At 43.1% G+C, this 27,498-nt stretch overlaps 1 protein-coding gene across 1 annotated transcript in view; it reads left to right on the forward strand.

The window, feature by feature from the left end:
- The window catches only part of MYBPC3 (myosin binding protein C3), a 226,943-nt gene that overhangs the window by 134,474 nt on the left and 64,971 nt on the right, over window positions 1-27,498 (forward strand). Inside the window, exons 14-15 of the mRNA XM_063944593.1 lie at window positions 12,606-12,772; window positions 25,877-26,042. Coding sequence (XP_063800663.1) covers window positions 12,606-12,772; window positions 25,877-26,042 — 333 coding nt within the window. The remainder of the gene's footprint in view (window positions 1-12,605; window positions 12,773-25,876; window positions 26,043-27,498) is intronic.

The raw sequence follows: 27,498 nt of genomic DNA on the forward strand, positions 1-27,498 counted from the left end.
ACTCTGGCAGCAAAAGTGTGCACTGTTTAATATGTACTCCTGGCTCCTGCTATAACCTATAACTGCTCCCCAGTCTCCCCCACAATTAAGCTGTGTGAGCACAGTCAGATATTATACATAGATGATGCAGCACACTGGGCTGAGCACAGATATGGTATGTGAGTGTGACTGAGTCACTGTGTATCGTTTTTTTCAGGCAGAGAACAAGAACAGAATGGATTATTAAATAATAATAAATTATAAAACTGCACTGGTGGTCAGGTCACTGGTCATCAGTCACTAGTATAACTCCTCCTAAGCTCCAGTAAGTAAATGAAGTGTCTCACTCTCACTCTCCTATCTATTTTAATTTCTAAACGGAGAGGACGCCAGCCACGTCCTCTCCCTATCAATCTCAATGCACGTGTGAAAATGGCCGCGACGCGCGGCTCCTTATATAGAATCCGAGTCTCGCGATAGAATCCGAGCCTCGCGAGAATCCGACAGCGTGATGATGACGTTCGGGCGCGCTCGGGTTAACCGAGCAAGGCGGGAAGATCCGAGTCGCTCGGACCCGTGTAAAAAAACATGAAGTTCGGGCGGGTTCGGATTCAGAGAAACCGAACCCGCTCATCTCTACTTTGTACCCGTACGATGCGCCTGCGCATTGCGGTGCATACGCATGCACAGTTTTGCCGAGATTTAACCTGATTGCAGCGCTGCAAAAAGTTGCTAGCGAGCGATCAACTCGGAATGACCCCCAATGTTTTTTAAGTTTAACTTTAAAGTTAAAAAAATCACTAAAAATGTTTAAACCTGCTCAGAGGCAGATTCTGCAAAAACAGATGTCATGTAAAATGATGCAATATCCCACATTGTAGGCATCTCTATGTTGTTAGGCAAACAGTAACCACCGAAGATTAGATCAGCGGATAGAGTTGCTGACTGTATAACTCCAACTCTAAATTAATCATTGTAAAAGACTTGCAAGAGACCTTTGATCATGGCCCTCATTTAGTAAGTATCCCACCCGTGATGCGTTTGCCTTATGGCAATTTTCAGCCCGTTGCGCACACGCAGCGCCCATTCTGATCGACAGGCAGAGGTGTTCATGGGACAGCGACGCGGCATTGCGGCGGCGTGGCAACAGGAACGCAGGCGCGTCTGGGCCGTTTTCAGGGTGGCCGCGTGATATCATAAGTGGCCGCTGCGAGGCAAAACACGGCGGCGGTGCGCCTGCCTTCACAGCTAGGCTCTGCAGGCAGGGGGCTAACCTTGTTTTGCGGAGACAGCGATACAATTGAATTGTGATCGCAGTGCTGGGCAGCCCTTAGCATGCTGGGTGGGGCTTGCCCTGTGCTGGACGGCCCCCAGCATGTGATCGTCAGCAGTTGCAGTTTTGCTAAAATAGCAAAACTGCAACTGAAGCTGCATAGGGTCCTATAGACCCATTGATCATTTCCCCAGTTCCCTGCGGCTGTGCAGTACTGTACATATCTGAATCAGGCCCTATAAACTGTACATACTGTATTATATTAGAATTATAAATGTTATTTAGAAAAATTGTAGCAACAGTACAAATAATTTAAATGGTGCTGCTAAATTTGTACAACTTCGTTTTCCCTGGATCTTTCAATCTCTTATTGCAAATGGAGAAACATTTTTAAAAGTCAGAATGAGCAAAAACTAATATTATTCATTTCATATGAGATGTTGTACTGTATTGTGTCTCAGCTCAGGCAGGAGAACACACTTACAGTACAGTATGCTCTCCAATATCAACAGCGCCACCTATGTGTATGTAAAAAGTAGTGCACATCGTTTCCAAAGAAGAAGAATATTTGATTAATTTCTTGCTGAAATAAGTAAAACAGCTCTGTACAATATACAAGCAAGACATACGAGTAAGCAAAATTCATGCACTGTTGCAAGTACTCATTGCATATTAATATTGCTAGTCTGGATTATGGTAGTGTGTTGCTGTCACTTGATTTTTTTCTTTAGTTTTTTTTTTCCAGAATGAACTTTTATTGATAAATGCAAGAGTACAGATGTGTGCTCCTACATCTAGCCTCAATATACCAGAAGAGTAGGCAGGTCTCCCGCATCCTTCTCGCACCCTAGTGATGCGGGCAGGATGGAGAGATAATCTCCCATATTTGCGGGTCCGTGGCGTGGGGAGGGGGTTAAAATGATGCATATTGCGTCATTTTAGCCCCTACACCTTCCCGCAGACCCGCGAATCGCAACATTTTCCGATGTGGGGATGGGGCTTGATGATGTCACTACCCGGCCCGGCCCCCGAAGTCTCCTGCAGCGTCTCCTCTCCAGGCTTCTCCCGGAGAGGAGAAATTTAAAGTAGGCAAGCATGTGTTACTGTATTTTCACAGAACAACTAGAAGCACTGTGTAATGCAGTGACGTGCGGTGAGGTAATAGGCTGGGGAGGCACTGATATATATATATATATATATATATATATATATACACACAGAGCCGGCCATAGGCATAGGCAAACTAGGCAATTGCCTAGGGCATTTGATATGCCTAGGGGCATCAGCAGCTTCTGCTGATTAAAATGGTATGCAGCATGCCTATATTCTGTGTGTAGCATTTCATATGCAGATACAGCCACAGTCTCACACAGTATATAGGCATGCTACATATCATTTTAATCAGCAGAAGCTGCTTGTGCATCCTAACCACACAGCAATGCAAATAAGCTGCAGTTTCATAAAAAAAGGTGCCCAACGTTAGCATTGAGGCAAGATTTATGAGTACACATCTGTATCCAAGCAGATGCAGAGGTCACAGTGTTAGTAGCAGTGTGAGGGCTGTGTGCATGTGAGTGGGTTGGTTGTGTAGTAATGTTCGGAATATGTGTAAGGAGCATTATGTGTGTCATGTAAAAATGCATTAATAATGTGCAACATATGTGTAAGGGGCACTATGTGTGTCATTATTTGTATAAGGGCATTAATAATGTGCGGCATATGTGTAACAGGGTACTACTGTATGTGTGTCATTATGTGTATAGGGGCACTAATAATGTGCAGCAAATGTGTAAGGGGCACTATGTGTGTCATTATGTGTATAAGGGCCTTAATAATGTGCGGTATATGTGTAAGGGATATTATGTGTATAAGGGCATTAATAAAGGTTGTCATAATGTGTAAGGCACATTATGTTTATAGGACATTAATAATGTGTCTCATATGTGTAAGGGGCATTACTCTGTGGCATTATGTGTATAAGGTGCTCTACTATGTGGTGTTGCGTATAGAAAGGGCACTACTGTGTCATCTAATGTGAATAAAGAGCAATAGGGTGTGGTGTAATGTGAATAAGGAGCAATTCAGTGTGATGTATTGTGAATAAGGGGCTCTACTGTGAGGAGTAACGTTTATAAGGTAAAGTGATACTACTGTGGGATGTAATATGAATTATGGACACTATCGCATGATCAAATGTGAATAAAGTTGCAGTACTGTGGGGCGTAATTGGAATTGGGGTTACTATTGTGTGGCCATGCCCCTTGCCAGCAAGAACACACCCCTTTTTGGGCTGAGCACCAAATGTGCGAACTGTTCCTATTTAAAATATAGGGGTACAAACACCAAAATAAGGACTGCTATGGGTGAGGGGTGATGGTGCTGGGAAAGAGGTGCAATGTCAGAGGCGGAACCAGCGGTGGTGCTAGGGGGCACCAGCCAAAATCTTGCCTAGGGCATCATATTGGTTAGGGCCGGCTCTGTATATATATATATATATATATATATATATATATATATACACTAATCGGCGGCACTCACGAGTCTTGCAAAGGAAGAATAAATCAGACGGACAGCGCCACAGTGTTCGATGTTTCAGTCGTGTTAAGACTTTTTTCAAGAAAAAAGTCTTAACACGACTGAATTGTCGAACACTGTGACGCTGTCCGTCTGATTTATTCTTCCTTTGCAAGACTCGTGAGTACCGCCGATTAGTGTGTACATGGAGGGCAACCGAGCGTTTTTCAGCCTGGTCAGTTATGTGAGTGCCGACACAATTGATTGATATATATATATATATATATATATATATATATATATATATATATATATAAATAAAACAGCGAATGGTCCGGCTCTCCCTGTATAACAATTTCTCATCCGGTACCCTCACAATAAATGCAAATGTTGTAACGGGTCCAGGTGCGGCACTCACAGACTAATCAACGACACTAAAGACTAATCAACGACACTCAAGCAGGCTTGTAAAGTAACATTTCTATTTATTCATAGCATGGCACTTTCATCAAACTGATATATATATATATATATATATATACACCAATGCACAGCGGCCCCCCTCTCTCACCTGACAGTGTAGGCACCTGGGATTGTGCTGCTGCTGCTGCTGGCTGGCTGGGAGGGGGAAGGAAGGAGAGGGAAGAGTGCTGGCCTACGTCGCTCCCGCCACACGCACCACCTCTCTGGGCTTCCATCGCCACCGCTGCTGTAGCCGGGGCAGCTGCGGGTCCAACGCCGGTCACCACTGGGTCCCAGCGCCACTTCTGCCTGCAGCACCGGGTATGGGTGATAGGACAGCGGATCCAGCACTGGATCTGCTGTCCAGTCAAAGCTGCCTCGCGGACATTGGCCTGATGTCTCTGTCAACGAGGCATTTGTAGAAGTGCCGCTTTCCTTCTTTTTTTTTTTATGGGCTTTTACAGCCCAGTGCTTGGTCCCGCCCCCTGCTCAATCCTAAACTAATTTAATGAGGTAAAATTATTAGAATAAAATAAAGAAGATACTGAAGTATCTTCTTTGTATTATTATTTTAATAATTAATCACTGGGGAGGCACTGCCTCCCCTGCCTCCCCTGACTGCTTGTCCCTGGTGTAACGTGACTGCTGCAATGATGTAGGAGGACATACACAATACATAATGTCATTTTACAGGGTCAGGGGTCAATGTACTATGCCTTGGAGAATGATAAAATGGATGGAGATAAAGTAGCGTCCAATCAGCTACTAGCTGTCATGTTACATGCTGTGTTTGAAAAATGGCAGGAGCTGGTTGGTTGGTTGGTAGTGTATCTCTCTCCACTTCATCACTCTCCAACGCTGGGGGTAATTCAGACTGGATCGCTGCAGTGGCAGCGATCGCAGTCTGAATTCCTATGTGGAGTGCGCTCGCGCGTCCGCAGCCTGGGAGCCCAGTGAGATGCTAAAAGCATCTCAGGGCTGCGATCGCCTCTGCCTGATTGACAGGCAGAGGCGGTCACGGGGTGGGAGGGGGCGTGCCAGTGGCATCAGAACACGCCTGCGTTGTCCGGACCGTTGCGGGGGAGGGCCGCGGCAGGAGCTCCGTTGGCAGGGAGCTACTCAGCGGGTGCAAAAGCATCGCCGTTGTGTGTTGCTTTCTTTAGGGCCTGACATGCGGGGTGGACAAGCCCTGTGCTGACCTTCCCCCCCGCAATATCAGAGAAACTGATCGTACATGTGCTAATATTAGCACATCTACAATCAGATCTTAATTAGGCCCAATGATAAAAGAAAATAACCCATGCTTCAAAAATATTGTAACTGTGTATAAATCAATATAATGTTTTTTTTTGCTTATCACTGAACTGCCAACTAGAGCAAGTTGTTTGGGTGGGATACATTATTGAGTATACTTAGAAGGGTGTGCTTTTTTTACTTTTATGTGTGGTGTTTTTTACATAGACGGCAGTTTTAGCAGGACAATACCAGAACGCCATTGGTTAAAGAAGGAGACGGCAGAGATTATTCCATTCATAGGTGTTTTTGTTTTTTTTGCATAAAGAATATAAATCAATGTTATGTTCTTCTTGCTGGAGAGGGACAGAAATGGACAGCTCCCTGCACATGCCTGGAAGAAAGATATTGACTGCAACTGCGCATGCGCCAAATCAAGGTTATGCGCACGGGTGGAGCTCGCTAATACGTATGGATTCATCCACCTGTCATAGGACCACACTATCGGGCAGTAACTGGGCGTGGACCATGCACGGAACAGATTCGTGTCATGGGAATGTCATATGTGTGTTGGCTGACTTCCAAGTTTATTCGCAGCGTGCGGACAGAGATGGGACATCTGTTTCAGATGGATTTTATGCACCAGCATTGGGCTGGTATAAGTCCTGATAGGCTTTCACATGCATTCGCACAGGTTTTTACTATGGACAGCCTGATTCTCGCATAAGCGTAATGTAGTAAGCAAGAAATCCCCAGACAAAAAGACATCCGAGAATAGATCAAATAAGAAACAGCCACAAAGGGTTCCGATTTAATCCAGCATTAAAACTGGAAACAGCGTACCTCTTCATGCCCCAAGTTCCATTCTCCACGTCCAAGGTCATTTCAGGGGAAGTGCCACCTGACCGAATCTTGTGAAAAGGCTTCTGGGTTTGGTTTCCAGGAAAGTTGATAAACCAGATCCTGCACACGCAGGCTGGCCCAGCAAGACAATAAATGGTGAATACAGCTTCAGGCCAGTAGGGCCAGATTAACAATGGGGCAGATAGAGTTCCAGCTCCAGGCCTCCACAGTAAAATAGGCCCATCTTCGTGACAGCATGATAATGAGCTGTTGCCCAGCTGGCCTCATGGTTGGCCATAAATCATAAGAATTCAAATTGTAATTCTATTTTCCTTACAGAATGAGGCAATTTTGTACTTTCATGTGTTTAGAGAAACATTGGAGCAGATAGCGTAGCAGTGTACACACCCACATGGCACAGGCCACACCCCCACACCACTGGTGATCACATCCACACAACACTAGCCACACCCACACAGAACTGGTCACAGCTCCTCACCTTCTCACAGTAGGCCGTTGAGCATTTTCAGCCCATGCGGCCCTTAATCCTGCCATGGCTGCAAACCAGTATTGCTGATATGTCGTGGCTATAAAATGTAAATAAATCGAAACAAAACATATCTTTAATAAACATGCAGATACAGTATGCCCCTCTTACCACCTTGGAGAGATGTCAAGTTTTATTTCTAAATAGCAGCAGTTTTCTTTTTCTTTATGTATAACGTTTATATTACTTTTTTGCTTAAATTCCACTGTCCCTGGATCTTTTTTCCAGAGTGTAGCGAGAAGCTTCAGGCAGTATCAGCTCACTGGACACCATACTTACCTACTCGCCCGGAATGGCCGGGAGGCTCCCGAAAATCGGGTGGCGCTCCCGGCCCCCCGGAAGAGAGGGCAAGTCTCCCGGCCAACAGCACCTGCCTGTACTTCCCCTGCAGCTGCACACGAGCTCCCGCAGACAGGAGGGGTCGATGACGTGATTTGATGTAAATCGCGTATTCGTGGCCCTGTCCCCTGCCTCACAATGCCTGTATTGTCAGCATCGTGTAGTGGCGGCGGGTCCACGATGACGCAATTTTACGGACACCTCCCCCGCTCCACCCCTATCCAGTATCACCCCTCCTCCATAACGCCCCCAGTATGCCAAGCCACGCCTCCGCCATGCCGAGCTGGCTGCCTCCTCCCGGAGGAGGCAGCCTGAATATCGGCAAGTATGCTGCACACAAGTGATAGTATTGCACATCATGAATTGAATATTAATATTTGAAACCACCCTATACCATACCTCCCAATTGTCCCGATTTTGTCGGGACAGTCCCATTTTTCACGGTCTGACTCGCTGTCCCACCCACGGGTCACAGTGTCCCAGTTTGGGAGATCCTCCCTGTCACTCGCTGATACTGTGAATAGATGCTGTGAGCATGCACACAGCGTCTATTCCCGGCAGAGAGGGACAGGAGGCATGGCCTTCAGCTCGTTGAGCGCTGTCCATGCCCCCATAATGATGAAAATGGGGGGTGGCGTGGCTTGTGATCGCGGCACTTTATATGAGGCCACGCCCCCTAGCTGATAGACCATGACCCCTAATTTTGGGCACGCGATGATGTCCCTCCCTGGAAGAGAGCAAAGTTGGGAGGTATGCTATACTTAACATAAGTGCAAAATATTAATATCCTGCATTATCTCTGTTCACAACTGATTAAATCGGGGGACATCAGATATAATGCACTCCAGGAGGTAGAGTTAATAAAAGTGGAGACGTTACCATTAGCACCTTATCAGATTCTAGCTATCATTTCTCTATTGCATCCTAGAAAATGATAGCCCAAATCTGATCGGTTGTTATGAGAAACGCCTCTACCTGTATGTTTCAGAATCTTTAGTAAATCAACTAGAGATGAGCGGGTTCGGTTCTCAGAGAATCGAACCCTACCGGACTTTACCATTCGAGTCCGGTTCCGAGTCAGGTTCGGGTTTTCCCGCCTGACTCGGAGCCCCGAACGAGGCAAAACGTCATCATCCCGCTGTCGGATTCTTGTGGGATTTGGATTCCATATAAGGAGCCGCGCGACGCGGCCATTTTCACTCCAGTCTCGGAGAGTGTAGTGAGAGGACGTGTCTCCATCCTCAGTGTCTGTGTGGGGGCGGGAAAGTGGGGTGGCGAGTCTTGTGCTGTGTTGTGCTGCTCAGTCCAGTCCAGTGTAGTCAGTGTCTTATGCTGCATCAGTCCAGCCAGTCACAGTGTTGGTGTCCTCTGCTGCTATATGTCCCCAGTGCTGCTGGCTGCTGTATAAGTCCCTTGCATTTTTGCTGTGTTGCCTTGCATCAGACCAGGGGTAGTGTCTCTCTTGTGCAGCATCAGTCCAGTGACCAGTCACAGTGGTGGTGTCCTCTGCTGCCATATATCCAGTGTAGCTGTATAAGTCTCTTTCAGTGGTGCTGTGTTGTCTTGCATTAGACCAGGGAAAGTGTCTTGTGCAGCATCAGTCCAGTGACCAGTCACAGTGGTGGTGTCCTCTGCTGCCATATATCCAGTGTTACTGCCGTATAATTCCCGTGATACTGGCGTATAATTCCCGTGATATTGCCGTATAATTCCTGTGATACTGGGGTATAATTCCTGTGATATTGCCATATAATTCTCGGAATACTGGCGTATAATTCCTGTGATACTGACATATAATTCCTGTGCTATTGCCGTATAATTCTCAGAATACTGGCGTATAATTCCTGTGATACTGCCATATAATTCCCGTGATACTGCCGTATAGTTCCAGTTATCCTGCCGTATAATTCCATATAAATCCATATAATTCTGTATAAATCCAGTCCAGTGGTGCTGCCATATAAGTTCAGTGGTGCTGTCCTGTGCTGTATATTATTTACTCCAAATAAAGAGGTTATTAATATTTAATCCAAATAATTTTTACAGGGTTTGCCCTGTGCGGTGTAGGGGTACGCTCTCTTGTGCCGCATATTGTGTTATATAACTCCAGAAAAATAATGAAGAACAAACATTTGGAGGATAAAATAGGGAAAGATCAAGTACCACTTCCTCCTAGTGCTGAAGCTGCTGCCACTAGCCATGGCATAGATGATGAAATGCCATCAACGTCGTCTGCCAAGGCCGATGCCCATTGTGATAGTAGAGGGCATGTAAAATCCAAAAAGCCAAAGTTCAGTAAAAAGACACAAAAAAAGAAATTTAAATGGTCTGAGGAGAAACGTAAACTTGCCAATATGCCATTTACGACACGGAGTGGCAAGGAACGGCTGAGGCCCTGGCCTATGTTCATGACTAGTGGTTCAGCTTCACATGATGATGGAAGCCCTCATAACTGAGGCCTTGACATTTATGTTGGTGTTAGACGTGCGTCCGGTGGTATCCGCCATTAGTGCAGTGGGATTTAGACAATTGATGGAGGTATTGTGTCCCCGGTGGTACCAAATCCCATCTAGATTCCACTTCACTAGGCACGCGATAGCGAGATTTTGCCATTTAATTCCAGTGATTTGGACGTATAATTATTAATTACAGTGATCTTGCCAATTAATTACAGTGATTTGGACGTATAATTATTAATTACAGTGATCTTGCCAATTAATTACAGTGATTTGGACGTATAATTACAGTGATTTTGCCAATTAATTCCAGTGATTTGGACGTATAATTATTAATTACAGTGATCTTGCCAATTAATTACAGTGATTTGGACGTATAATTACTAATTACAGTGATCTTGCCAATTAATTCCAGTGATTTGGACGTATAATTCCAGTGATTTTGCCAATTAATTCCAGTGATTTGGACGTATAATTATTAATTACAGTGACCTTGCCAATTAATTCCAGTAATTTGGACGTATAATTACAGTGATTTTGCCAATTAATTCCAGTAATTTGGACGTATAATTATTAATTACAGTGATCTTGCCAATTAATTCCAGTGATTTGGATGTATAATTACTAATTACAGTGATTTTGCCAATTAATTCCAGTGATTTGGAAATATAATTCTAGTGATTTTGCCAATTAATTCCAGTGATTTGGACGTATAATTACAGTGATTTTGCCAATTAATTCCAGTGATTTGGACGTATAATTATTAATTACAGTGATCTTGCCAATTAATTCCAGTGATTTGGACGTATAATTACTAATTACAGTGATCATGCCAATTAATTCCAGTGATTTGGACGTATAATTATTAATTACAGTGATCTTGCCAATTAATTCCAGTGATTTGGATGTATAATTACTAATTACAGTGATTTTGCCAATTAATTCCAGTGATTTGGAAATATAATTCTAGTGATTTTGCCAATTAATTCCAGTGATTTGGACGTATAATTATTAATTACAGTGATCTTGCCAATTAATTACAGTGATTTGGACGTATAATTACAGTGATTTTGCCAATTAATTCCAGTGATTTGGATGTATAATTATTAATTACAGTGGTCTTGCCAATTAATTCCAGTGATATGGACGTATAATTACTAATTACAGTGATCTTGCCAATTAATTACAGTGATTTGGACGTATAATTCCAGTGATTTTGCCAATTAATTCCAGTAATTTGGACGTATAATTATTAATTACAGTGATCTTGCCAATTAATTCCAGTGATTTGGACGTATAATTACTAATTACAGTGATCATGCCAATTAATTCCAGTGATTTGGACGTATAATTATTAATTACAGTGATCTTGCCAATTAATTCCAGTGATTTGGACGTATAATTACTAATTACAGTGATTTTGCCAATTAATTCCAGTGATTTGGAAATATAATTCTAGTGATTTTGTCAATTAATTCCAGTGATTTGGACGTATAATTATTAATTACAGTGATCTTGCCAATTAATTCCAGTGATTTGGACGTATAATTACAGTGATTTTGCCAATTAATTCCAGTGAGTTGGACGTATAATTATTAATTCCAGTGATTTTGCCAATTAATTCCAGTGATTTGGACGTATAATTCCAGTGATTTTGCCAATTAATTCCAGTGATTTGGACGTATAATTCCAGTGATTTGGACATATAATTCCAGTTGGAATTGTTTGTGTCGCTTGGCTTAGTCATACAGCTACCTCATTGCACCTCTTCGACGTCTTTGCATGAGGTGCTGTTTGGGGACTAGTTTTTGTAAAGTGCCATCCTGTGTGACACTGCCGTATGAGTCCAGGGGTACTGCTGTATTAGTCCTGGGGTACTGTCGTATAAGTCCACCAATTGCAGATTTTTTTAAAAGTGACTGGAGCGTGCTGGAGATGCTGTCAGTGGATCGAACAATTGCGGCCCACTCTCGACATTCAGCCACTGCGTGACACTACTAGATGGGCCAGGTGGTTGTGTCGCTTAGCTTAGTCATACAGCAACCTCGGGGGACCTTTTTTTCTTCTTTGCATCATGTGCTGTTAGGGGCCTTTTTTTTTTATATCTGCCCTCCTGTCTGCCACTACAGTGCCACGCCTAGATGGGCCAATTGTTTGTGTCGCTTGGCTTAGTCATACAACAACATCGGTGCACCTTTTTTTCTTCTTTGCATCATGTGCTGTTAGGAGCCTTTTTTTTTATATCTGCCCTCCTGTCTGCCACTGCAGTGCCACGCCTAGATGGGCCAATTGTTTGTGTCGCTTGGCTTAGTCATACAACTACCTCATTGCATTTATTTTCTTCTTTGCATGATGTGCTGTTTGGGGCCTTGTTTTTATATCTGCCCTCCTGTCTGACACTGCAGTGTCACTCCTAGATGGGCCAGGTGTTTGTGTTGTCCACTTGTGTCGCTTAGCTTAGTCATCCAGCAACCTTGGTGCAACCTTTTGGCCTAAAAACAATATTGTGAGGTGTGAGGTGTTCAGAATAGACTGGAAATGAGTGGAAATGATTGTTATTGAGGTTAATAATACCATAGGAGCAAAATTACCCCCAGATTCTGTGATTTTACCTGTTTTTTATGTTTTTTCAAAAATCATCCAGATCCAAAAAAAAAAAAAAAAAACACGAAAGGGTGGTTTTGTCAAAACCAAGCCCAAACCAAAACACGAAAGTGGAATTAGAACCAAAACACAAAACACGAAAAGTGCCAGCTGCACATCTCTAAAATCAACACATTTCTACCATTTTTAGGGATATAACAGATAATTTGGGGAAGCCTAGAAGAGGTACAGTGAACCGTAAGGAAATAGTTACTGTAGAGCATAATGTTAATGGTTGCTGAAAACAGATTAATAGCTGAGTATTAGCCCATGAATGTGTTGGACATATCTTGTGACAGTTTTCTGTTTCCTACAGGGAGAAGGATGGGGTAGAACTGACCAGAGAAGAAACTTTTAAATATCGGTTTAAAAAAGATGGGAAGAAGCATTTCCTCATTATTAACGAAACAACACTGGAGGATAGCGGCAACTATACTGTCAAGACCAATGGAGGAGAGTCTGTGGCTGAGCTGATGGTGCAAGGTGAGTTCCAGGGGTGGTGATACAAGATGAACATCAGAGATGATGGTAGACGATGAGTGTCAGTGATAATGACGTAAGGTAAACGCCACAGATAATATATGAGTCAAAGGCTATGGTATGAGGAGGGTTAGAGATGATGATGAAGGGGGTCAGTGATTGTATTATGGGGGGTGGGGGGGAGTCAGAGATAATAATATAAGGGAGGCCAGAGATGATGGTGAAAGGCTGGGGTCAGGGATAGGGGTATGAAGGGAGGGGATCCGGTTAAAACACCGGTGCTGGAATGCCGACACTGGCATCCCGAATAAGGTCACAGGCCAAGCCCCGGAATCCCGTGGAGGGGGGAGAAGGTTGGAGGTTAGGTTTAGGCTGTGGGGGGAGGGTTATGGTTAGGCTACAGGGACGTTTAGGTACCTCCGGGGAGGGTTATGGCTAGGCTGCGGGGCGGGGGGGGGGGGGGGGGGTAGGGTAGGTTTAGGCTACAGAGAGGGGGGCTAGGTTTAGGCATCACCGGGGAGGGTTAGGCTACAGGGGGGTAAGGGCTAGGTTTGAGCTGCTGGAAGGAAGGACTAGGGGGCCATTGAGGGAAGGTAAGTGTACTCCCCTTCCTCTATTGGGATTCTCAAACTCGGGATGCCGTATTCGGTATTCTGACCACCAGCATCCCAAACGCCAGCATATCAATCCCAACACGAAGGGAGACCAGAGTTATTCAGAGCTGATGGCAAAAAGTGTTAGCGATGACAATACAGGATTAGTGTTAGAGATGATGGTACAGGATTAGTGTGAGAGATGACGGTACAGGATTAGTGTGAGAGATGACTGTACAGGATTAGTGTGAGAGATGACGGTACAGGATTAGTGTTAGAGATGACGGTACAGGATTAGTGTGAGAGATGATGGTACAGGATTAGTGTGAGAGATGATGGTACAGGATTAGTGTGAGAGATGACGGTACAGGATTAGTGTGAGAAATGACGGTACAGGATTAGTGTGAGAGATGATGGTACAGGATTAGTGTTAGAGATGATGGTACAGGATTAGTGTGAGAGATGACGGTACAGGATTAGTGTGAGAGATGACGGTACAGGATTAGTGTGAGAGATGATGGTACAGGATTAGTGTTAGAGATGACGGTACAGGATCAGTGTGAGAGATGATGGTACAGGATTAGTGTTAGAGATGACGGTACAGGATTAGTGTGAGAGATGACGGTACAGGATTAGTGTGAGAGATGACAGTACAGGATTAGTGTGAGAGATGACGGTACAGGATTAGTGTTAGAGATGACGGTACAGGATTAGTGTGATAGATGCTGGTACAGGATTAGTGTGAGAGATGACTGTACAGGAATAGTGTGAGAGATGACGGTACAGGATTAGTGTGAGAGATGACGGTACAGGATTAGTGTGAGAGATGACGGTACAGGATTAGTGTTAGAGATGACGGTACAGGATTAGTGTGAGAGATGATGGTACAGGATTAGTGTGAGAGATGATGGTACAGGATTAGTGTTAGAGATGATGGTACAGGATTAGTGTGAGAGATGATGGTACAGGATTAGTGTGAGAGATGACGGTACAGGATTAGTGTGAGAGATGATGGTACAGGATTAGTGTTAGAGATGACTGTACAGGATTAGTGTGAGAGATGACTGTACAGGATTAGTGTGAGAGATGACGGTACAGGATTAGTGTGAGAGATGACGGTACAGGATTAGTGTGAGAGATGATGGTACAGGATTAGTGTGAGAGATGACGGTACAGGATTAGTTTGAGAGATGACGGTACAAGATTACTGGTAGAGATGATGGTACAGGATTAGTGTGAGAGATGACGGTACAGGATTAGTGTGAGAGATGATGGTACAGGATTAGTGTGAGAGATGACGGTACAGGATTAGTTTGAGAGATGACGGTACAAGATTACTGGTAGAGATGATGGTACAGGATTAGTGTGAGAGATGATGGTACAGGATTAGTGTGAGAGATGACGGTACAGGATTAGTTTGAGAGATGACGGTACAAGATTACTGGTAGAGATGATGGTACAGGATTAGTGTTAGAGATGATGGTACAGGATTAGTGTGAGAGATGACGGTACAGGATTAGTGTGAGAGATGGTGGTACAGGATTAGTGTGAGAGATGATGGTACAGGATTAGTGTGAGAGATGACGTACAGGATTAGTGTTAGAGATGACTGTACAGGATTAGTGTGATAGATGACTGTACAGGATTAGTGGTAGAGATGACGGTACAGGATTAGTGTGAGAGTTGGCGGTACAGGATTATTGTTAGAGATGACGGTACAAGATTAGTGGTAAAGATGACAGTACAAGATTAGTGTTAGAGATGACTGTACAGGATTAGTGCTAGAGATGATGGTACAAGATTACTGGTATAGATGATGGTACAGGATTAGTGTGAGAGATGACTGTACAGGATTAGTGTTAGAGATGACGACACAGGATTAGTGTGAGAGATGACGGTACAGGATTAGTTTGAGAGATGACGGTACAAGATTACTGGTAGAGATGATGGTACAGGATTAGTGTTAGAGATGACTGTACAGGATTAGTGTTAGAGATGACAGTACAGGATTAGTGTTACAGATGACTGTACAGGATTAGTGTGATAGATGACTGTACAGGATTAGTGCTAGAGATGACGGTACAGGATTAGTGTTAGAGATGACAATATGGGATTAGTGTGAGAGATAATGGTACAGGATTAGTGTGAGAGATGATGGTACAGGATTAGTGTGAGAGATGACGGTACAGGATTAGTGTGAGAGATGACGGTACAGGATTAGTGTGAGAGATGATGGTACAGGATTAGTGTGAGAGATGACGGTACAGGATTAGTTTGAGAGATGACGGTACAAGATTACTGGTAGAGATGATGGTACAGGATTAGTGTGAGAGATGACGGTACAGGATTAGTGTGAGAGATGATGGTACAGGATTAGTGTGAGAGATGACGGTACAGGATTAGTGTTAGAGATGACAATATGGGATTAGTGTGAGAGATAATGGTACAGGATTAGTGTGAGAGATGACTGTACAGGATTAGTGTGAGAGATGACGGTAAAGGATTAGTGTGAGAGATGACGGTACAGGATTAGTGTGAGAGATGATGGTACAGGATTAGTGTGAGAGATGACGGTACAGGATTAGTTTGAGAGATGACGGTACAAGATTACTGGTAGAGATGATGGTACAGGATTAGTGTGAGAGATGACGGTACAGGATTAGTGTGAGAGATGATGGTACAGGATTAGTGTGAGAGATGACGGTACAGGATTAGTTTGAGAGATGACGGTACAAGATTACTGGTAGAGATGATGGTACAGGATTAGTGTGAGAGATGATGGTACAGGATTAGTGTGAGAGATGACGGTACAGGATTAGTTTGAGAGATGACGGTACAAGATTACTGGTAGAGATGATGGTACAGGATTAGTGTGAGAGATGACGGTACAGGATTAGTGTGAGAGATGATGGTACAGGATTAGTGTGAGAGATGACGGTACAGGATTAGTTTGAGAGATGACGGTACAAGATTACTGGTAGAGATGATGGTACAGGATTAGTGTGAGAGATGATGGTACAGGATTAGTGTGAGAGATGACGGTACAGGATTAGTTTGAGAGATGACGGTACAAGATTACTGGTAGAGATGATGGTACAGGATTAGTGTTAGAGATGATGGTACAGGATTAGTGTGAGAGATGACTGTACAGGATTAGTGTTAGAGATGACAGTACAGGATTAGTGTTACAGATGACTGTACAGGATTAGTGTGATAGATGACTGTACAGGATTAGTGCTAGAGATGACGGTACAGGATTAGTGTTAGAGATGACAATATGGGATTAGTGTGAGAGATAATGGTACAGGATTAGTGTGAGAGATGATGGTACAGGATTAGTGTGAGAGATGACGGTACAGGATTAGTGTGAGAGATGACGGTACAGGATTAGTGTGAGAGATGATGGTACAGGATTAGTGTGAGAGATGACGGTACAGGATTAGTTTGAGAGATGACGGTACAAGATTACTGGTAGAGATGATGGTACAGGATTACTGTGAGAGATGACGGTACAGGATTAGTGTGAGAGATGATGGTACAGGATTAGTGTGAGAGATGACGGTACAGGATTAGTGTTAGAGATGACAATATGGGATTAGTGTGAGAGATAATGGTACAGGATTAGTGTGAGAGATGACTGTACAGGATTAGTGTGAGAGATGACGGTAAAGGATTAGTGTGAGAGATGACGGTACAGGATTAGTGTGAGAGGTGATGGTACAGGATTAGTGTGAGAGATGACGGTACAGGATTAGTTTGAGAGATGACGGTACAAGATTACTGGTAGAGATGATGGTACAGGATTAGTGTGAGAGATGATGGTACAGGATTAGTGTGAGAGATGACGGTACAGGATTAGTTTGAGAGATGACGGTACAAGATTACTGGTAGAGATGATGGTACAGGATTAGTGTTAGAGATGATGGTACAGGATTAGTGTGAGAGATGACGGTACAGGATTAGTGTGAGAGATGGTGGTACAGGATTAGTGTGAGAGATGATGGTACAGGATTAGTGTGAGAGATGACGTACAGGATTAGTGTTAGAGATGACTGTACAGGATTAGTGTGAGAGATGACTGTACAGGATTAGTGGTAGAGATGACGGTACAGGATTAGTGTGAGAGTTGGCGGTACAGGATTATTGTTAGAGATGACGGTACAAGATTAGTGGTAGAGATGACAGTACAAGATTAGTGTTAGAGATGACTGTACAGGATTAGTGCTAGAGATGATGGCACAAGATTACTGGTATAGATGATGGTACAGGATTAGTGGGAGAGATGACTGTACAGGATTAGTGTTAGAGATGACGACACAGGATTAGTGTGAGAGATGACGGTACAGGATTAGTTTGAGAGATGACGGTACAAGATTACTGGTAGAGATGATGGTACAGGATTAGTGTTAGAGATGACTGTACAGGATTAGTGTTAGAGATGACAGTACAGGATTAGTGTTACAGATGACTGTACAGGATTAGTGTGATAGATGACTGTACAGGATTAGTGCTAGAGATGACGGTACAGGATTAGTGTTAGAGATGACAATATGGGATTAGTGTGAGAGATAATGGTACAGGATTAGTGTGAGAGATGATGGTACAGGATTAGGGTGAGAGATGACGGTACAGGATTAGTGTGATAGATGACAATATGGGATTAGTGTGAGAGATAATGGTACAGGATTAGTGTGAGAGATGATGGTACAGGATTAGTGTGAGAGATGGCGGTACAGAATTAGTGTGAGAGATGACAATACGGGATTAGTGTGAGAGATGATGGTACAGGATTAGTGCTAGAGATGACGGTACAGGATTAGTGCTAGAGATGACGGTACAGGATTAGTGTGAGAGATGACGGTACAAGATTACTGGTATAGATGATGGTACAGGATTAGTGTGAGAGATGACTGTACAGGATTAGTGTTAGAGATGACGACACAGGATTAGTGTTAGAGATGACGGTACAGGATTAGTTTGAGAGATGACGGTACAAGATTACTGGTAGAGATGATGGTACAGGATTAGTTTTAGAGATGACTGTACAGGATTAGTGTTAGAGATGACAGTACAGGATTAGTGTTACAGATGACTGTACAGGATTAGTGTGATAGATGACTGTACAGGATTAGTGTTAGAGATGACGGTACAGGATTAGTATTAGAGATGACTGTACAGGATTAGTGTGATAGATGACTGTACAGGATTAGTGTTACAAATGATGGTACAGTATTAGTGTTAGAGATGACTGTACAGGATTAGTGTGAGAGATGACTGTACAGGATTAGTGCTAGAGATGACGGAACAGGATTAGTGTTAGAGATGACGGTACAGGATTAGTGTGAGAGATGATGGTACAGGATTAGTGTGAGAGATGATGGTACAGGATTAATATGAGAGATAATGGTATAGGATTAGTGCTAGAGATGACGGTACAGGATTAGTGTGAGAGATGACGGTACAAGATTACTAGTATAGATGATGGTACAGGATTAGTGTGAGAGATGACTGTACAGGATTAGTGTTAGAGATGACGACACAGGATTAGTGTGAGAGATGACGGTACAGGATTAGTTTGAGAGATGACGGTACAAGATTACTGGTAGAGATGATGGTACAGGATTAGTGGTAGAGACGACTGTACAGGATTAGTGTTAGAGATGACCGCACAGGATTAGTGTGAGAGATGACGGTACAGGATTAGTTTGAGAGATGACGGTACAAGATTACTGGTAGAGATGATGGTACAGGATTAGTGTTAGAGATGACTGTACAGGATTAGTGTTAGAGATGACGACACAGGATTAGTGTGAGAGATGACGGTACAGGATTAGTTTGAGAGATGACGGTACAAGATTACTGGTAGAGATGATGGTACAGGATTAGTGTTAGAGATGACTGTACAGGATTAGTGTTAGAGATGACGACACAGGATTAGTGTGAGAGATGACGGTACAGGATTAGTTTGAGAGATGACGGTACAAGATTACTGGTAGAGATGATGGTACAGGATTAGTGTGAGAGATGACTGTACAGGATTAGTGTTAGAGATGACGACACAGGATTAGTGTGAGAGATGACGGTACAGGATTAGTTTGAGAGATGACGGTACAAGATTACTGGTAGAGATGATGGTACAGGATTAGTGTTAGAAATGACTGTACAGGATTAGTGTTAGAGATGACGGTACAGGATTAGTGTTAGAGATGACTGTGCAGGATTAGTGTGATAGATGACTGTACAGGATTAGTGTTACAAATGACGGTACAGTATTAGTATTAGAGATAACTGTACAGGATTAGTGTGAGAGATGACTGTACAGGATTAGTGCTAGAGATGACGGAACAGGATTAGTGTTAGAGATGACGGTACAGGATTAGTGTTAGAGATGACGGTACAGGATTAGTGTTAGAGATGACGGTACAGGATTGGTGTTAGAGATGACAGTACAGGATTAGTGTTACAGATGACGGTACAGGATTAGTGTGAGAGATGACTGTACAGGATTAGTGTGAGTGATGACTGTACAGGATTAGTGTTACAGATGACTGTACAGGATCAGTGTGAGAGATGACTGTGCAGGATTAGTTTTACAGATGACTGTACAGGATTAGTGTTAGAGATGACGGTACAGGATTAGTGTGAGAGATGACGATACAGGATTAATGTTAGAGATGACTGTGCCGGATTAGTGTTAGAGATGATGGTACAGGATTAGTGTTAGAGATGACGGTACAGGATTAGTGTTACAGATGACTGTACAGGATTAGTGTTAGAGATGATGGTACAGGATTAGTGTTAGAGATGACGGTACAGGATTAGTGTTAGAGATGACGGTACAGGATTAGTGTTAGAGATGACGGTACAGGATTAGTCTTAGAGATGACTGTACAGGATTAGTGTGATAGATGACTGTACAGGATTAGTGTTACAAATGACGGTACAGTATTAGTATTAGAGATGACTGTACAGGATTAGTGTGAGAGATGACTGTACAGGATTAGTGCTAGAGATGACGGTACAGGATTAGTGTTAGAGATGACGGTACAGGATTAGTGTTAGAGATGACGGTACAGGATTAGTGTTAGAGATGATGGTACAGGATTGGTGTTAGAGATGATGGTACAGGATTAGTGTTACAGATGACGGTACAAGATTAGTGTGAGAGATGACTGTACAGGATTAGTGTGAGTGATGACTGTACAGGATTAGTGTTACAAATGACTGTACAGGATCAGTGTTAGAGATGACGGTACAGGATTAGTGTTACAGATGACTGTGCCGGATTAGTGTGAGAGATGACGGTACAGGATTAGTGTTAGAGATGACGATACAGGATTAGTGTGAGAGATGACTGTACAGGATTAGTGTTAGAGATGACGGTACAGGATTAGTGTTAGAGATGACTGTACAGGATCAGTGTTAGAGATGACGGTACAGGATTAGTGTGAGAGATGACGATACAGGATTAGTGTTAGAGATGACGATACAGGATTAGTGTTACAGATGACTGTGCCGGATTAGTGTGAGAGATGACGGTACAGGATTAGTGTGAGAGATGACTGTACAGGATTAGTGTTAGAGATGACTGTACAGGATTAGTGTTAGAGATGACGGTACAGGATTAGTTTTACAGATGACTGTACAGGATTAGTGTTAGAGATGACGGTACAGGATTAGTTTTACAGATGACTGTACAGGATTAGTGTGATAGATGACTGTACAGGATTAGTGTTAGAGATGACAGTACAGGATTAGTGTGAGAGATGACTGTCCAGGATTAGTGTTACAGATGACTGTACAGGATTAGTGTTACAGATGACTGTGCCGGATTAGTGTGAGAGATGACGGTACAGGATTAGTGTTAGAGATGACGATACAGGATTAGTGTGAGAGATGACTGTACAGGATTAGTGTTAGAGATGACGGTACAGGATTAGGGTGAGAGATGACTGTGCAGGATTAGTTTTACAAATGACTGTACAGGATTAGTGTTACAGATGACTGTGCCGGATTAGTGTGAGAGATGACGGTACAGGATTAGTGTTAGAGATGACGATACAGGATTAGTGTGAGAGATGACTGTACAGGATTAGTGTTAGAGATGACGGTACAGGATTGGTGGTAGAGATGACAGTACAGGATTAGTGTTAGAGATGACTGTACAGGATTAGTGTTAAACATCCTAGTGATATTTGGTGGACCCCCTTTATTGAAGTAAACCTTAGTTACCTTTTATACCAGTAAATAAAGACACGGAGACATGATTTTGGCAGAAAAATTGCTAGCTATTTATTTGACCCTAACCATAGCAAAACCTGTAATTGGGAAAAGTTTGTTAAGATGCCGAATCAGTCGGCATAATGGTGGCAGAAAAAAGAACGGCTCTATTAAACTATTGGTAAACTTAAATTGGTAAACTGACCGAAACCGTCCAGCACCCTATCAAAACCGGTAATAGGTGTCAACACAACCCCCACAGTGACTTCCCACCGCTCCTGGGTGCCCTGCCGCTGCCTCCCGGATGGGTGGTCGAGCGGCCATTAAGTCGATGGAGGTGAGTGCACCTAAACCATATAACACTGAAACTTACTACCTATAAAAAAACCATACAACTACAAACTGCCGTTCTTTTCCGCCTATAAATAGCCAACGAATGAAAACAGCTAAGCAATTAAACGCCAATGCACTCCGCGTCAAACAAAACAACCTCTACCCTTAGGGCGGGAGGGCGGGAAGAAAATTCAGCAAGCAAAGAGACCTAAAATGGCCACTCCAGCCTATATATACCTTAACCCTCCCCCTTTCCTAAGGCTGTACTACCTCACAGCTAGGTCCACCCCTCACAGGATGTTTAACCCATTCCTCTCCTATGTTAGTCAATTCTCTCTCCTACAGATGACTGTACAGGATTAGTGTTACAGATGACTGTACAGGATTAGTGTTAGAGATGACAGTACAGGATTAGTGTTACAGATGACTGTACAGGATTAGTGTTACAGATGACTGTACAGGATTAGTTTTACAGATGACTGTACAGGATTAGTGTTACAGATGACTGTCCAGGATTAGTGTTAGAGATGACAGTACAGGATTAGTGTTACAGATGACTGTACAGGATTAGTTTTACAGATGACTGAGTCTGTACAGGATTAGTGTGATAGATGACTGTACAGGATTAGTGTTACAGATGACTGTACAGGATTAGTGTGATAGATGACTGTACAGGATTAGTGTTAGAGATGACAGTACAGGATTAGTGTGAGAGATGACTGTCCAGGATTAGTGTTAGAGATGACAGTACAGGATTAGTGTGAGAGATGACAGTACAGGATTAGTGTTACAGATGACTGTACAGGATTAGTGTTACAGATGACTGTACAGGATTAGTGTGAGAGATGACTGTCCAGGATTAGTGTTACAGATGACTGTACAGGATTAGTGTTACAGATGACTGTACAGGATTAGTGTTAGAGATGACAGTACAGGATTAGTGTTAGAGATGACAGTACAGGATTAGTTTTACAGATGACTGTACAGGATTAGTGTTAGAGATGACAGTACAGGATTAGTGTTACAGATGACTGTACAGGATTAGTGTTACAGATGACTGTACAGGATTAGTGTGAGAAATAACTGTCCAGGATTAGTGTTACAGATGACAGTACAGGATTAGTGTTACAGATGACTGTACAGGATTAGTGTTAGAGATGACAGTACAGGATTAGTGTTAGAGATGACAGTACAGGATTAGTGTTAGAGATGACTGTACAGGATTAGTGTTAGAGATGACTGTACAGGATTAGTGTTAGAGATGACGGTACAGGATTAGTTTTACAGATGACTGTACAGGATTAGTGTTAGAGATGACGGTACAGGATTAGTTTTACAGATGACTGTACAGGATTAGTGTGTTAGATGACTGTACAGGATTAGTGTTAGAGATGACAGTACAGGATTAGTGTGAGAGATGACTGTCCAGGATTAGTGTTACAGATGACTGTGCAGGATTAGTGTTACAGATGACTGTGCCGGATTAGTGTGAGAGATGACGGTACAGGATTAGTGTTAGAGATGACGATACAGGATTAGTGTGAGAGATGACTGTACAGGATTAGTGTTAGAGATGACGGTACAGGATTAGGGTGAGAGATGACTGTGCAGGATTAGTTTTACAAATGACTGTACAGGATTAGTGTTACCGATGACTGTGCCGGATTAGTGTGAGAGATGACGGTACAGGATTAGTGTTAGAGATGACGATACAGGATTAGTGTGAGAGATGACTGTACAGGATTAGTGTTAGAGATGACGGTACAGGATTGGTGGTAGAGATGACAGTACAGGATTAGTGTTAGAGATGACTGTACAGGATTAGTGTTAAACATCCTAGTGATATTTGGTGGACCCCCTTTATTGAAGTAAACCTTAGTTACCTTTTATACCAGTAAATAAAGACACGGAGACATGATTTTGGCAGAAAAATTGCTAGCTATTTATTTGACCCTAACCATAGCAAAACCTGTAATTGGGAAAAGTTTGTTAAGATGCCGAATCAGTCGGCATAATGGTGGCAGAAAAAAGAACGGCTCTATTAAACTATTGGTAAACTTAAATTGGTAAACTGACCGAAACCGTCCAGCACCCTATCAAAACCGGTAATAGGTGTCAACACAACCCCCACAGTGACTTCCCACCGCTCCTGGGTGCCCTGCCGCTGCCTCCCGGATGGGTGGTCGAGCGGCCATTAAGTCGATGGAGGTGAGTGCACCTAAACCATATAACACTGAAACTTACTACCTATAAAAAAACCATACAACTACAAACTGCCATTCTTTTCCGCCTATAAATAGCCAACGAATGAAAACAGCTAAGCAATTAAACGCCAATGCACTCCGCGTCAAACAAAACAACCTCTACCCTTAGGGCGGGAGGGCGGGAAGAAAATTCAGCAAGCAAAGAGACCTAAAATGGCCACTCCAGCCTATATATACCTTAACCCTCCCCCTTTCCTAAGGCTGTACTACCTCACAGCTAGGTCCACCCCTCACAGGATGTTTAACCCATTCCTCTCCTATGTTAGTCAATTCTCTCTCCTACAGATGACTGTACAGGATTAGTGTTACAGATGACTGTACAGGATTAGTGTTAGAGATGACAGTACAGGATTAGTGTTACAGATGACTGTACAGGATTAGTGTTACAGATGACTGTACAGGATTAGTTTTACAGATGACTGTACAGGATTAGTGTTACAGATGACTGTCCAGGATTAGTGTTAGAGATGACAGTACAGGATTAGTGTTACAGATGACTGTACAGGATTAGTTTTACAGATGACTGAGTCTGTACAGGATTAGTGTGATAGATGACTGTACAGGATTAGTGTTACAGATGACTGTACAGGATTAGTGTGATAGATGACTGTACAGGATTAGTGTTAGAGATGACAGTACAGGATTAGTGTGAGAGATGACTGTCCAGGATTAGTGTTAGAGATGACAGTACAGGATTAGTGTGAGAGATGACAGTACAGGATTAGTGTTACAGATGACTGTACAGGATTAGTGTTACAGATGACTGTACAGGATTAGTGTGAGAGATGACTGTCCAGGATTAGTGTTACAGATGACTGTACAGGATTAGTGTTACAGATGACTGTACAGGATTAGTGTTAGAGATGACAGTACAGGATTAGTGTTAGAGATGACAGTACAGGATTAGTTTTACAGATGACTGTACAGGATTAGTGTTAGAGATGACAGTACAGGATTAGTGTTACAGATGACTGTACAGGATTAGTGTTACAGATGACTGTACAGGATTAGTGTGAGAGATAACTGTCCAGGATTAGTGTTACAGATGACAGTACAGGATTAGTGTTACAGATGACTGTACAGGATTAGTGTTAGAGATGACAGTACAGGATTAGTGTTAGAGATGACAGTACAGGATTAGTGTTAGAGATGACTGTACAGGATTAGTGTTAGAGATGACAGTACAGGATTAGTGTTAGAGATGACTGTACAGGATTAGTGTTACAGATGACTGTACATGATTAGTGTTAGAGATGATGGTACAGGATTAGTGTTAGAGTTGATGGTACAGGATTAATGTGAGAGATGACAGTACAGGATTAGTATTATAGACAATTGTAGAAGGTTAATGCTAGAGATGATGGTACAAGATTAGTGTTAGAGAAACAGATGTGTGCGTAAACACGGTGGCTTCAGTTGCGCCAAACAGCCTCTCATTGGTGCTAAGTCCTGGGTGACTTGTTCGTGCAGTGGGCCTTTCTATCTCAACATGTGCATTTTAGTTGCATAAATAAAACAGCTGGAAGTGACAAAATAACTTTGCTAGATTATACTGATAAATTTGATATGCAACAATTGTATATTAACAAACTCTACAGCCATAATTACTGAACTGAAGTGTTCAGCCTCTCTGCCACTTACTGTATATTATAGGGTCACTCAGCAGTAATATATAACATGATAACTTGCCTTTCCAGAGAAGCAGCTGGAGATTCTGCAGGGTGTAGCTGATTTGACAGTGAAGTCCAAGGAGCAGGCTGTGTTCAGGTGTGAAGTGTCGGACGAGACCGTCACAGGAATATGGGTGAAGAATGGAAAGGAGGTCATTCCCAATGACAGGATCAAGGTCACCCATATTGGAAGGTGATTTCCCGCCCTCATCTCTTAGATACCCCAGTTAGGTTTCAGTTACTCTCCCATCATACTTGCAGCAGCAGGAAGAGGAGCTGCAGCTTGTTTTTAAAGCAATTTTCAAAAAATAAATCAGGTTTGAAGAATATTCACATTAAAATGTGGCGTGCTTGTTCTAAAACCTTCTGTAAAGTAAGCAGGGCACAGATTAGACGTGTGGCAAGAGAGCTTTCTTTGTCATGCATGTGTTTTCACTATGGAGAACATCACAAAGGTGATAATGGCCGGAACTATGGGCAATTATTAATATGCTGCACAATAATTGTCCGGCCATGACAAACAAATAGCCCAATGCTCTTGTGGACAAAGAATCTTCTAAAAGGTGGGATAATTTCTTAACCATGCAGGAGAAACATTGGGGGTCATTCTGCGTTGATCGCACGCAGCAACTTTTTGCAGCCCATGCAATCAACTAGACGCCGCCTATTGGGGAGTGTTTTTTGCATAGCAAGGCTGCGATCACTTGTGCAGCCCTGCTATTCAAAAAAAGTTTTGGGCAGAACAAGGCCAGGGCATGCGTTACTTACCCTGTGCGATGAATCCAGCGTTGATGGTCCTGGAACTGACGTCAGACATCCGACCTCCAAACTCCTGGAAATGCCTGCGTTCACCGCACCACTCCCAGAAAACGGTCAGTTGACGCCCCGGAATGCCTTCCTCCTGTCAATCTTTTTGCAGTCACCGCTGCAACCGCTTTCTTCGCTAGTGCCGTCGCCGGGCAACAACATGCCTGCGCAATGCAGCCGCAGCGCATGCGCAGTTCCGACCCGATCGCATGGCTGCGACGAAGAGCAGCGTGCGATTGGGTCGGAATGACCCCCATTGTCATTCTCACAGAGGCGTAACTAGACTTTTTGGTGCCCTGTGCCAGAGAGAGCATTGGCGCCCCCCTCTCATTTTCTTCAATAGGGACATAAGGCGCATGCCCCATGGGGATGATGCGTAACAAGACTGTTCCCAGAGAAACCCATACTATTATGCCCCTTCCCACATTTTATATATATATATATATATATATATATATACAAGCTGGGTCCAGCACTCAATTAAAAGATTAAATACCCCGGTGTCCTGATCCGATGCGGTGTTTGCCGCTGACATAGGAATCGTTATGAAACGGCACTCAGAGGCTTTGATAAATGCAACAAACGTGTATTTGAGAATCAGCAATACATCACTTCATGGTATCAACGTTTCGGTGCCAGCATGCACCGTCGTCAGGATATGATGTAGCATAAAAGAAAAGACACATACAACCTTGTGCATGCTGGCACCGAAACGTTGATACCATGAAGTGATGTATTGCTGATTCTCAAATACACGTTTGTTGCATTTATCAAAGCCTCTGAGTGCCGTTCCATAACGATTCCTATATATATATATAGAAGAAATAAACTGTCGGCACTCC

Source organism: Pseudophryne corroboree, chromosome 11 (genome assembly GCF_028390025.1).
Source record: "Pseudophryne corroboree isolate aPseCor3 chromosome 11, aPseCor3.hap2, whole genome shotgun sequence".
NCBI classification, from domain to species: domain Eukaryota; kingdom Metazoa; phylum Chordata; class Amphibia; order Anura; family Myobatrachidae; genus Pseudophryne; species Pseudophryne corroboree.